Here is a 12,461-nt window from a genome sequence, read left to right as displayed (position 1 = left end):
AGAGGGAGCTCTTCTTAATATTTTGACACCAAAATCATGTCGATACATCTTACCGACTGCGAGTAAAGCCACCCACGCTTTAACTTGACAGACTGTATATACAGTGGCGTGCAAAAGTTTTGGGCCCCCTCATTTTTTATGGCTGAATAAATTCTTTTAATTTCAATTGTACCAGAGCTAAAGAGATGTTTCTTTAAAAGGTTAATTGTTTTCGAAATTCTGTTTAAAATAAGCCCAGGGTGAAGCCAATTTGCCTAGTTTTTAAGTAGATATTGCATAAATAGTGTAAATATCAATGTTTTCTTAAATTGTCAGTAACTTCTGAAATAGTCAATATCTTTCAATGTTCTTGGGCTCATTTTAAAGCTTTTTTCATCGTATCACAGCAGCTTACGAGTATAAATTGTCAAAAACATTCAAATTTACACTATTTTTGCAATATCTACTTAGAAACTAGACAAATTGGCTTCACCCTGGGCTTATTTTAAACATAATTTCGAAAACAATTAACCTTTTAAAGAGACATTTTTTCAGCTCCGGTATAATTAAAATTAAGATAATTCATTCAGTCATAAAAAAATAGGTGACCCAAAACTTTTGTACGCCACTGTACGTATACACCTTGAAACCATATTAATCAATAAATATAAACAATTTTAAAATGTATAATGCACTGTTTTTATTTTTTTGAAGACCTTTTCCCAACAATAGTTAATAAGTCAAATCTATGAAGAAATATAAAAAACAAATTCAGATAATGAATTGGAAAATACATTCATTTTACAAAAACTTGTAAAACTTTTATCTCTTAAATTCTATGGGTTTTGAGAGTGCCTACCGAATAACCATGAGAATTATGTATGGAAAGTGAAAGGTGATTGGAAACTATACCATGAGATCTCTGGAATTTTTGTCACATAGAACATAGTAAAAGTGAATGCACGCATCATGAGGTTTTACTCGTGACCTTGAACGCTATATGGAAAGTGAAAAACTATTGGAACCCATACAATGGGAAACCTTGAAATTTTCGTCATATAGGTCAACGAAAAGTGATTGCATCATGAGACTTTAGTCAATTAAACACGTATGTACGTAGTATGCTGGCTGGGCAAGGGGTATGCGCCATAGTGCGGTAAGGAGTAGTGGAGGGTGAGGCGTCTGCCTATAGTGTATCCATAGAACTCTCACTATTAACGTGATTAGAAACAAGATCATGGCCCTTAAAGGAAGGGATGAGTAAACAATATGGGGGTATTATTTTTCAAATGTCTCAATCACAAAATCGGATGTCCGATTTGGTTTTTGTTTAATAATTTTACCAAAAAATATTTTCCTGTTTTGTCAAATAGTAGCAGAGTTAGAGGGGATGAAATTCTGAAGTTTTTAGGACACACTACTGCGCGAATATTTTCTGCTTTAATAAGCGTTTTTTCAAAATTACTAAATTTGACCTCAATTTATCGGAATCAAAAATGAAATCGATTTTTTCTTGTAGATCGGCACTTTTTAATATTTTTTTCAATATTTGAGAAAGAAAGCTGAGGTTTTTGCCATAAAATACTTGAATACCGAAATGGTGTTTCTGTTTTGTTTTCGAGAAACTACGTCAATGTTCTTCATGCGCCAGCACACTGATAAGGAGCAGCTTGAAGCCACAAAAATGCCAACGTAATATAATTTACTCAGATACCATTTATATTCTACTAGGAAACTAGTTTTGTAATTTTTAATCAATTTTGGTGGTCTAGTAATACTGAATTATGATTTAAATGTTTGAATTTTATTTCCTAATGATTTCTTTCTTTACTTCCTAATGATTTCTTTCCAATTCTTTGGAATTTTCTTTCTTTTTTTCTTTGTTTTGGTATTTTCTTTGTTTGCATGTCTTCTTTGTGATTTATTGACCTTTACTTTCTAATTTATTTTATATGGTTTTCGGTTAACTGTCAAATTCTGTATGCAGTGAAAATTTTCTTATTTGTAGGTTCCCTGCTTGGGTAAGCATAAGAGCGCTATACTATAACGGTAGGGGAATAAGAAGGTTATCAACAGAGCAGGATCAACTATCAGAAGTAAAAATATATAATTCTGTATTTAAACCCACTGCCATGTACGGTATCGAGCCATATCCTACCAAGAAAGGGATAAGGGTCAAATTAACACGATTGGTATGAAATTCCTGCACAATGTGGTAAAACGCTAATAAACAAAGTCAATAATGAGAGAATTGTCAAAGAATTCAGTGTGGAGGAGACACGGCTGGTTGACAAATGTGAAAGAAATTCATCTCTTGAGATCGTTTGGGCATTAAGAGAGAATGAAAGATGAACGACTGCCGAAAGAAGTATATCGAGGTAAATTTAAATTGAAGTGTAACCAGTGGCAGACCGAGGAAAGAATGGCTGGAATGTGTGAATGAGATCCTAATTCGCAGATATAAGGAGCCATTACACAAGAGCTTGCATAAGAAAATGCATGGACGTGAAGGATGCAAAAGAGCTATGCCACGACTTAAAAGTGTGGCGACAAATAGTTTATAAGAAATGCATTATGAGTGGCAGGGCACTTTCACACGATAGCAGATCCGCAACTTGCAGTCTTCCTAAAGTCCTGTTTTTGGAAATAGAGATTTTTCCGCCTATGGAAAAACCTCCGAATGGCGGTAATTTGAATACTCGCGTGTTTTTAAATAGAAAATTTAAGGTGTTTCAAATGAAAGGCAAATGTATTGAGCTAAACATAAATATGGAAAAGAATAATGGAGATGCATTTAATAGATTTTTTAAATATTTTAATGAAAAGAAACAGGTACATGCAAATCAGCTGATTTCTCTCCAAGTTCTATGCATAAATTTTGGCTTTGTCGAGTTTTGTATGGAATTATCCACAAAATAATATTTGTATACGCAGAAGGCAAGTATTTTTTATATTTATTAACATATTAGTAATGCTTTTGCAGAAAAAAAATCAGTTTTACGGGACTTCTTTGTGCAAGTGTAGTCAACGTGACTCCGAACATAAGCTCTACATAGTTGCTTGTGATAAACGATAACCAACATGCTTGTTTCGTATATTTTAAAAATAAGACAGAAAAGCGCATAATTGACGTATACTTAATTATGTTGGGTTCTTTTTGGGGAATGGATGTGTTACAAGAAGCGCTATAATATCGCAAAACTTATACATCCAACACCTCCTTGCACAAAAATATTATTTTATAGAGTCAGCCAAAACACTCCAAACCCGTAACTCATGCACACGTCAAAGCTTTGAGAGGAATCAGCTTATTTGCATGTGCTTGTTTCTTTACATAAAAATATTGAAAAATCTATTTAATGCATCGCCGTTATTTTCCCATTATTGTATTTAGCTTAATACGTTTGCCTATCATTTGAAACTATTAAATTTGCTGCTTAAAAAACGAGCATTTAGATTACCGCCATTCGGAGATTTTTCCACTGGCCGTAAAATCTCCATTTTCACAACTCATGACTTGCGCAAGTCCGCAAGTTGCGGATCGGCAATTGTGTGAAACAGTCTTCACGAGTTAATGACGCCTAAAACGAAAGACTTTGGATACTAATGGGCCCGAGTGCAGTGATCACAGATCTGAAACGTGATGCGGTTCAACACTATGACAGGGCTATGTTCGTGTGAATATGGTAAGAGACGAAATAAATACCTGGGTTGCGCGCGCAACCCATTTCTCCTCTTCAGCATTTGAAAACTTGAAGGTTCACGATTCCCGATCGGAGCACTTCGGCGATTCTATTTATATATCTATCTGCCAACAGCTAACTGCTTTGAAATAATTTCAGGAGATTGGGATTTTAATATTTCCAGATTTCGATGCTGACGATTCTCATGATTTGAATAGATCGCGCGCCACTTGATATGCGTATATTTTGAGGTTATGTTATTTCATGTATGAAATATAAATTATATAAATATTAATACTATTATATATATATACGTATATTAATAATGATAATATTATAATTATGTTATGTTATAATAGTCTTATTTATATCTTAATCCGCATTTGAAAGAAATTAAAGAAATTGGCGACTTTGGAATTCATCTCGTTTGGATAAAAACTCAATTATTTGATTGAAAAATTAATTATTTTGTTGAAAATGTAACTATTTTGTAAAAAAGTCCTCTTTGCTATCAAAAGTTCAACTATTTTTTTTAAATTTTTATTTTTTTTTTATTTGAAGGTTCATCTCTTTCGTTGAAAATACATTTTTGAAACTGACATTTTTCGGTTGAATTATCAACTATAAATATTTTTTGGTTGTAAGTCGTTCTGTTGTAAATGCAACTATATTATTAAAAATGAAAACCATAATTTTTGGGTGGAAATACTCTTTTTGTTTTTAAAATTAAATAATTTCGTTGAAAGTTCATGTATTTTTTGGAAATTGACCTTGTTTAGTAGAAATTTAATCTTTTTGGTTGAAAATGTATCATTTTTGGTCAAAAATGCAATTGTTTGCTTAAAATATCAACTGTACATCTCCTTGGGTTTAAAAGTCGATTATTTCACTAGCAGTTGAACTACTTTGTACAAATATACGTTTTTTAACAAGGTTTTTTAATTATGGTTGAAAATGTAACTATTTGGTTGAAAGTTTAACTCTTTAATTGAAAACTCATATTTTTCGCTTAAAAAATTCATCTTTTTGTAAATAATTTCGTCTTTTTTTACTTTAAAATTAAATAATTTCTTTAAAAATTCATGTATTTTCTTTAAGATTTGTCTTTTTTTGTAGATCATCAATTTTCTTGGTCGAAAATTCATCTGATTGGTTGAAAATTTAACAACTTTGTTTAAAATTATTTTTGTTGTTAAAAATTATTTATCTTTGTCTGAAAATGCAACTATTATATGATTGATTAAAAATTAATCGTATATATTGGTTAAGTTGTAAAATCGTTTTTTTTTATAGAAAATTAATCTTCTTGGTCAAAAATTCACCTTTTTCCTTGAAAATTTAACAATTTTGTTGAAAATTGTTTTTTTTTTTTCTTGTTCAATTCAATCTTTTAGCATAGTTTTTATCTGGAAATTGCACTATTCCTTTTTTTTTTAATTTTTAAAATCTTTTCAAATACTCACTTAAAATTAATTTTTCAAACTAAAAAATCATTTTCAATTTTCTTAGCAATCACAACAATTTTTGTTATTCTTTTTAAATATTTTACAATTCTCAAAAGGTTTTTTTTTAAATCTGCAAAAATCTACATCGTGTTTCAAATTATTTGAGGTAGAAATTTTTTGAATTTTAAACTTTTAAAACTGAAGCTTAACCAATTTTTAATTCAGAAATATTTCATTTAAACGCTCAATAATTCATTCGGATAAAACAAAACTTTTTAACACCTTTTAATTTTACAATTTTTTAAATTAAATTATTTTAAAATACGAAATTACCAATTTAAAATTTTTATGACTTTAACATTTTAGAGATTTATGGTTATTTTTGCATAGTTATTTAGAGATAAAAATTTTAGTTTGCCAATTGAAAATGTTAGAAATTAACTTACTATCAAAATAATTGAATTTTCAACTAAAAAAAAAAGAGAATAACAAATTTCCAACAAAATAATTACATTTTCAATTAAAATGATAAATCTTCAACAAAAAAAGTTTGAATTTTTAATTAAAAACTGTTATTAATTTTACAAAAGAGTTGACTTTTTAGTCAATAAAGATTTTTTTTAAATTGTTGAATTTCAAAGCCAAAATGATGATTTTTTTACAAAACAGTGTAAACTTATTTTTAAACGGAATAGTTCAAGGACTTCTGGTTAAGAAATATAAACTTACTTTCAATGCTTTGAATTGAAGAATTAATAAATAAATTTTTTAATGTTAAAAATGTACTATTCCATTTTTTGTTGAAACTTTATCATGTACATTGTATTAGTTAAAACACCAATTATTTGATAGAAAATTAATTTATTTTGTTGAAAAGTAAGCTTTTGGGTTGAAAATTTGTTTACTGTGTTAATTAAATTTTTTTTGAAGATTCATCATTTTAGTTAAGGATTGAAAACTCAACTGTTTTGTGAAAAATTTTTCTGTTTGGATGAGTTCAATTTATTCTTCAATTCAAAGCATTGTAAGTAAGTTTATATTTTTCAACCAGAAGTCCTTGAACTATTCTGTTTAAAAATAAGTTTACACTGTTTTGTAAAAGATAATGAAGTTTTTAATTAAAAATTCAGACTTTTTTTGTTGAAGATTTATCATTTTAGTTGAAAATGTAATTATTTTGTTAGAAATTTTTTATTCTCTTTTTTTTTTTTAGTTGAAAATTCAATTATTTTGATAGTAAGTTAATTTCTAACATTTTCAATTGGCAAACTAAAATTTTTATCTCTAAATAACAATGCAAAAATATTAATCTGGAACAACTTTAAATAAAAACAATGTAACTATTATTTTAAAAAGTTTTTAGTTACAAAATTAATTTAATCGTTCAATTTTTAATATTACGAACTGAAATTTTTTTGAATTATTATCATCTTGAACCTTAAAAATAATAGCGTAATTTGTATTTTTTAACCATAAATCTCTAAAATGATAGTCATAAAAATTTTTAAATGGTAATTTCGTATTTTAAAATAATTTAATTTAAAAAATTGTAAAATTAAAAGGTGTTACAATTTTGTGTTTTATACGTATGAATTATTGAGCGTTTAAATGAAACATTTCTGAATTAAAAATTTGTCAAGCTTCAGTTTTAAAAGTTTAAAATTCAAAAGATTTCCATCTCAAAAAAATCATTTTCAGATTTAAAATGTTGAATTTTCTAATTTCATCCTGAATTTTGAATTGGAACAGGAAATTCTTCAAAGCAATTGTATGTATTTCTGAATTGCATCAGAGATTTTTTGAAAAAAAATATAATTCAGATCTGGGACAAGCCATTATAAACAACTATTAAAAACTACACAAATTTGAACAGAGTGGTTCGAAATAGAAAGCCTTGAATTGTTAAAATTGTAATGAGCTAAATTTTAAGTTCAAACGCTACAATTTTAATTTAGAATAATATTCAAAATTAATTTAAAACTTGAAATTATTTGAAATAATTTGAAACACGATGTAAATTTTTGCAGATTTAAAAAAAAGCTGTTGAGAATTGTAAAATATTTAAAAAGAATAACAAAAATTGTTGTGATTGCTAAGAAAATTGAAAATCATTTTTTAATTTGAAAAATTAATTTTAAGTGAGTATTTGAAAAGATTTTAAAAATTAAAAAAAAGAATCAGGACGATTTTAAGTCAATTTTGTTATTTTGCAGTTTTTTTAATTTTAGGAAAAAATCTAATTAACACAATAAATCAATTTTCAACCCAAAATTTTACTTTTCAACAAAATAAATTAATTTTCTATCAAATAATTGGGGTTTTAACTAATACAATGTACAGGATAAAGTTTCAACCAAAATGGAATAGTACAATTTCCAGATAAAAACTGTGGTAAAAGATTGAATTGAACAAGAAAAAAAAAACAATTTTCAACAAAATTGTTAAATTTTCAAGGAAAAAGGTGAATTTTTGACCAAGAAGATTAATTTTTATATAAAAAAAACGATTTTCCAACTTAACCAATATATACGATTAATTTTTAATCAATAATATAATAGTTAGATCTTCAGACAAAGATAAATTATTTTTAACAATATAGTTGCATTTACAACAGAACGATTTACAACCAAAAAATATTTATAGTTGATAATTCAACCGAAAAATGTATTTTTTAATCCAAAAGTATAAATTTTCCATAAAGCAATTTAATTTCTACAAAGAAAGACGACCTTTTAACAAAACACATGATTTCTTAACCAAAAATGGTATTGATTAATTGTCAGTTTCAAAAATGTATTTTCAACGAAAGAGATGAACCTTCAAATAAAAAAAAAATAAAAATTTAAAAAAAGTAGTTGATCTTTTAATAGAAAAGAGGACTTTTTTTACAAAATAGTTACATTTTCAACAAAATAATTAATTTTTCAATCAAATAATTGAGCTTTTATCCAAACGAGATGAATTCCAAAATCGCCAATTTCTTTCAAATGCGGATTAAGATATAAATAAGACTATCATAATATAACATAATTATAATATTATCATTATTAGTATACGTATATATTTATATATATAATAGTATTAATAATTATATAATTTATATTTTATACACGAAATAACATAACCTCAAAATATACGCATATCAAGAGGCGCGAGATCTAATCAAATCATGAGAATCGTCAGCATCGAAATCTGTAAATATTAAAATCTCAATCTCCTGAAATTATTTCAAAGCAGTTAGCTGTTAGCAGATAGATATATAAATAGAATCGCCGAAGTGCCCGGACCGGCAATCGTGAACCTTCGAGTTTTCAAATTCAGAAGAGGAGAAGTGGGTTGCGCGCGCAACCCAGGCATTTATATCGTCTCCTATCATATTCACACTAGTGTGATTGCTAGAAAAATTTATTAGCGACCTGGGTCGGAACAGTATTGCGAAACAATAGTGTTCGGAAATTTTAGACTAACCTAAAACCTATATCGCACCCCCTCTTCTATACTGCCTCGTACAATTTCCCTTCCTCATTGTCACGCTACCCCGAAAGGGATACGGCTTTATGATTTAATAATAACAAAGATGAAAAAAGATACTGAAAATTCGGTGACAATCAAATACTTTACCTTGTGTCGTCTGTTTAGTTAAAAATACTAAATGCTGCTTATGAGCTTGTTTTAAAATAAGTAACATTTTGTATTAGGATCAAAGGTTTTACGTGAACAAAAATACACCACGTTTATATTTTACTTGCTCTCTCCTAGTAATTTTAAGAACGGAACATGACATCCAACAAAGCATGGTCCCGCCGATCGATGCAAAAATACGTTCGACTTTGAGTGACCCGACACCTCCCACCATACTCGCTGCATTGGCGCGAACGGAAGGGTATTATGAAAAGTTATGTTTAGAGTGTATATATGTAGGTAAAGTGTTACAATCTATTATACTTCTTTTGTCCTATAATATGTCAATGCCAATATGTAAACTATTATGTTTAACAATTTACGTTCTGTTATCATTGTAAAAAATCTGCTCTGTGAAGTATAACTCTAAAAATTTACCTTCAATGATATTAATAAAAAATAATCATTGTGTCTAAGGAGTCGATGATAACTGACCTGATGTGCCATAAAATGAATTCGATTAAAGAAAAATTATATTATTCATTTCGAATTTTGAAACAAATAATTAATGTAAATAAAATCATTCCTTTTTCATAAATCATAAATGGGGCAGTATATTTCAAGTGTTTTTTCATAAAATTATTGGGTTTTTTTATTGGGTTAAAACTTGTCTAAATTATAATCTTAGTGAAACTTTATCAATTCACCAAACCAGGAGATTCGCATAGTAATCGATTGTCAATACACAGGAGCCTCACGTTTTCACTTTTTCAAGAGCTTTTTCACCTTGACGTTAGTGTAGGTTCTTTTATGATTACCCGACTGGGCTTCTGTTATACTGTTTTCGAAAGCTCTTTGTATGCACTTTAAAACTAGCTTAAAAGTGATAAAAAATTTTCCGTATGGCTTTTTCTTCTTAAAAAAATCAATTTTAATTTTGATTCAGAAAAAAAGTCAAAATTCATTGAGACAAAGTCAATGGTTGCGATAGTGTTATGGTAGATAAAAAGAGCTTTAGAAAACACGATACTAAAAGTCCAATCAGATAATCAAAAAAGTTACATTAACGTGAAGGTGAAAATGCACCTGGAAAAGTAAAAACTTCAGACCCCTGTATATTGACACTATGATTTGTTCAAGTTTCAACCCGATATAAATACTAAAAAAATTTTGTGGGAACACTTGACGTATTCTGCATATTCGACAAAGAGAAAATGCTCTATATTATCACTAACACGGATATACGAACTGTGAATTGAAATTACGAAAATGATGGTCCCTATCCGCATACATAAAAAGAAATTTCGTGATTAAAAAAATTATTTTCAAGCCATTGTAACCAGGGGCGTCGGAACGATTTTTTTCATGGGTGGGCTCACCGAAAATGGTAGATATCCACTTGGCCAAAAGTTAATAGTTTTAAGAGCGATAAACATTTGAAATAATTCATATCATAAGACATTCAGTATATTTAGAAATTTAAATAGATCGTTATTATCAGAAACAATAATTATTAATTATGATTGACAATAGGAAATTACATGACAACTCCTCTCTGTACCTCGAACTAATAACTTCTAATAGCTAGTTGTAAAGGATCAGAAGTTAAGCATTTAATAGCTATGTACACTCAGATAGATCTATATATGCATATGTATATATGAATCTATCAATCCAAATAGGTTTGACACGCGCGATCTCCGACTACCGCGCGTGTGATCTCAACCGTGAACATACATAAATTATGTACCATGTAAAGGGTTGAAGCGACAAGGCGCCCCTCAGACGCCGTAAATCATGTTCTATAACGCGATTTGACAGAAAAACGTTAATCGATGAGAATCGTAAAAATACGTTTCTGAGAATTAGAATCTCATTATTTTACCTTGAAATATAAGGACGGCGCTTAACGCACCTCAGCATGATAGGTTAATTTAACATTAAATAATGTGACGTCAGCAATTCTATTGGCTAGAAGGACAATTCCCACCCTTTTTTGGTAAAAACCGAGGTGATAATTATATGCAAGAATATAGAAAAAAGCTCAGATATTTGCGTCTCTCCGTTTGTATTTCAAATAAAAAATCTGTGAAACTCGCTCTCTGAATTATGAAAATTGGACTTAGAATATTTTTCTCTTAAATTGTTAATCGAAATTCAAGTCCAAAAAACTTTATTTACTCCGCTAATTCGGTACGGTTCGCCGTGGTCGACTTGAGTCGAACTAAATTTTAAATGAAGTGAGAATAGAAACAATTTAATTAAAATTGTTTTAATTAAATAAAAATTAAAAAATGTCAAACCTGAACGAAATCTTATTTGTGTAAACAAACTGTTCTCGGCGACGGAATAGGACATTTAATCTTTATTAAAGGATCTTCAATATGTCTTATTTAAACCTCGCCCAGTTCGCGCAGTTAGTGATTTTTATCACTCAACGTCGGCGACGAATCCAGGATAAAACAGATCGAAATCTACAAGTCTTCAAATCGACAACAGCGCTGGAGACGTAACAATGGACATAGGAAACATGGGACTAGGCATGCCGTCCTAACTTTGGCGAGCGGGGTTGAATCCACGGGAGGGGGGAGATTTCCATGAGTGGGGAGAGCCGCCATCTTACGATGTGCCATTTGATTATGCGCACGAGCATTTTTGCCGACAAACTGTGCATTAAAATATAAACATGTGGACGCTGCCATGTTTGTCACGGACATCAAAAGGTGGCGGACCTCCCCCCTCATTGCATCATCCCCGCAATAGCATGTCTAGTCCCTTGTTTCCCATGTCCATGTTTGTGCACAGTGGTAAAATGTGTTCGAAAGATGGTCGTGCGTGTATGAAAAAGCCAGAGAATGATGCCAGAAGTGTCCAATTGGCGGCGTAACCTTACTAAACCTATTTATTTCCGCGTAATTTTTAAAATTACAAAAGAATTATATTAAATACACAGAATTCAATTGTTTATTGTCAAATTTCTATCTTAAGAGTATTTAAAGAATAATTTGTTGATTACTGAAACAGAAGTGAAGTGAACATTTAATCATCATGAACACAATTTTTTTAAACAATGGCTTCAATATTCACGGATGCAGTCGTCTAATGCAGCCAATTTAAACCTTCACTTCGCTTCATTTGCATAAATAAACAATTTATTTTTCAATTGATTTTCAGTGAACATTTGTATTTTTCATTTGTCTACAAACAATCTTTTTCTTATTTATTCACTCTCCTTCTGAAAAATAACCTTCAAAACAATGAGCATCCTGCCAAATCATAAATATAAACTCATAACCTTACCATCCGTGACTAGGTATAGTAAGGTTACGCCGCTAATTGGACACTTCTGGCATCATTCTCTAGCTTTTTCATACACGCACGACCATCTTTCGATCACATTTTACCACTGTGCACAAACTATACCTTATTAGGTGAAATGACATTTTGGTCAAATGAAATTTTGGCCAAGTGGATACCTACCACCTAATATCTGTTCAAAAATATAAATTTAAGATAAAAATTAGGTTCATTTTATTATTAGATTCAGTGATGTGATAGGTGGGCTCAAGTCTACCCAGCCCCCACGGGTCCGACGCCCCTGATTGTAACCATTTGTATCAATTTATTGTTGATATGATTACTTTTTACAATAATAAAACAATCTAAGGCAAGAAGGAAAGTCGATAGTCAGATATTTCTGAAGCTCTAAAATACTGTTATCCATTGAAAGGTG

The 12,461-nt window shown here is 29.7% G+C and overlaps 1 protein-coding gene across 3 annotated transcripts in view; it reads right to left on the bottom strand.

The window, feature by feature from the left end:
- LOC117168173 (COMM domain-containing protein 2-like) overlaps positions 1-8,889 on the bottom strand; it is a 150,483-nt gene extending 141,594 nt beyond the window's left edge. For 2 of the 3 annotated variants that reach the window (XM_033353615.1, XM_033353617.1), the window contains exon 1: positions 8,729-8,889. In XM_033353615.1, coding sequence (XP_033209506.1) covers positions 8,729-8,795 — 67 coding nt within the window. In that variant the 5' untranslated portion in view covers positions 8,796-8,889. The remainder of the gene's footprint in view (positions 1-8,728) is intronic. The other variant, XM_033353616.1, reaches the window with a different exon arrangement.
- Positions 8,890-12,461: the final 3,572 nt, after the last annotated feature.

This window comes from Belonocnema kinseyi, chromosome 2 (genome assembly GCF_010883055.1).
Source record: "Belonocnema kinseyi isolate 2016_QV_RU_SX_M_011 chromosome 2, B_treatae_v1, whole genome shotgun sequence".
In the NCBI taxonomy this organism is placed as follows: Eukaryota; Metazoa; Arthropoda; class Insecta; order Hymenoptera; family Cynipidae; genus Belonocnema; species Belonocnema kinseyi.
This window is presented reverse-complemented; position numbering and strand designations above follow the sequence as displayed.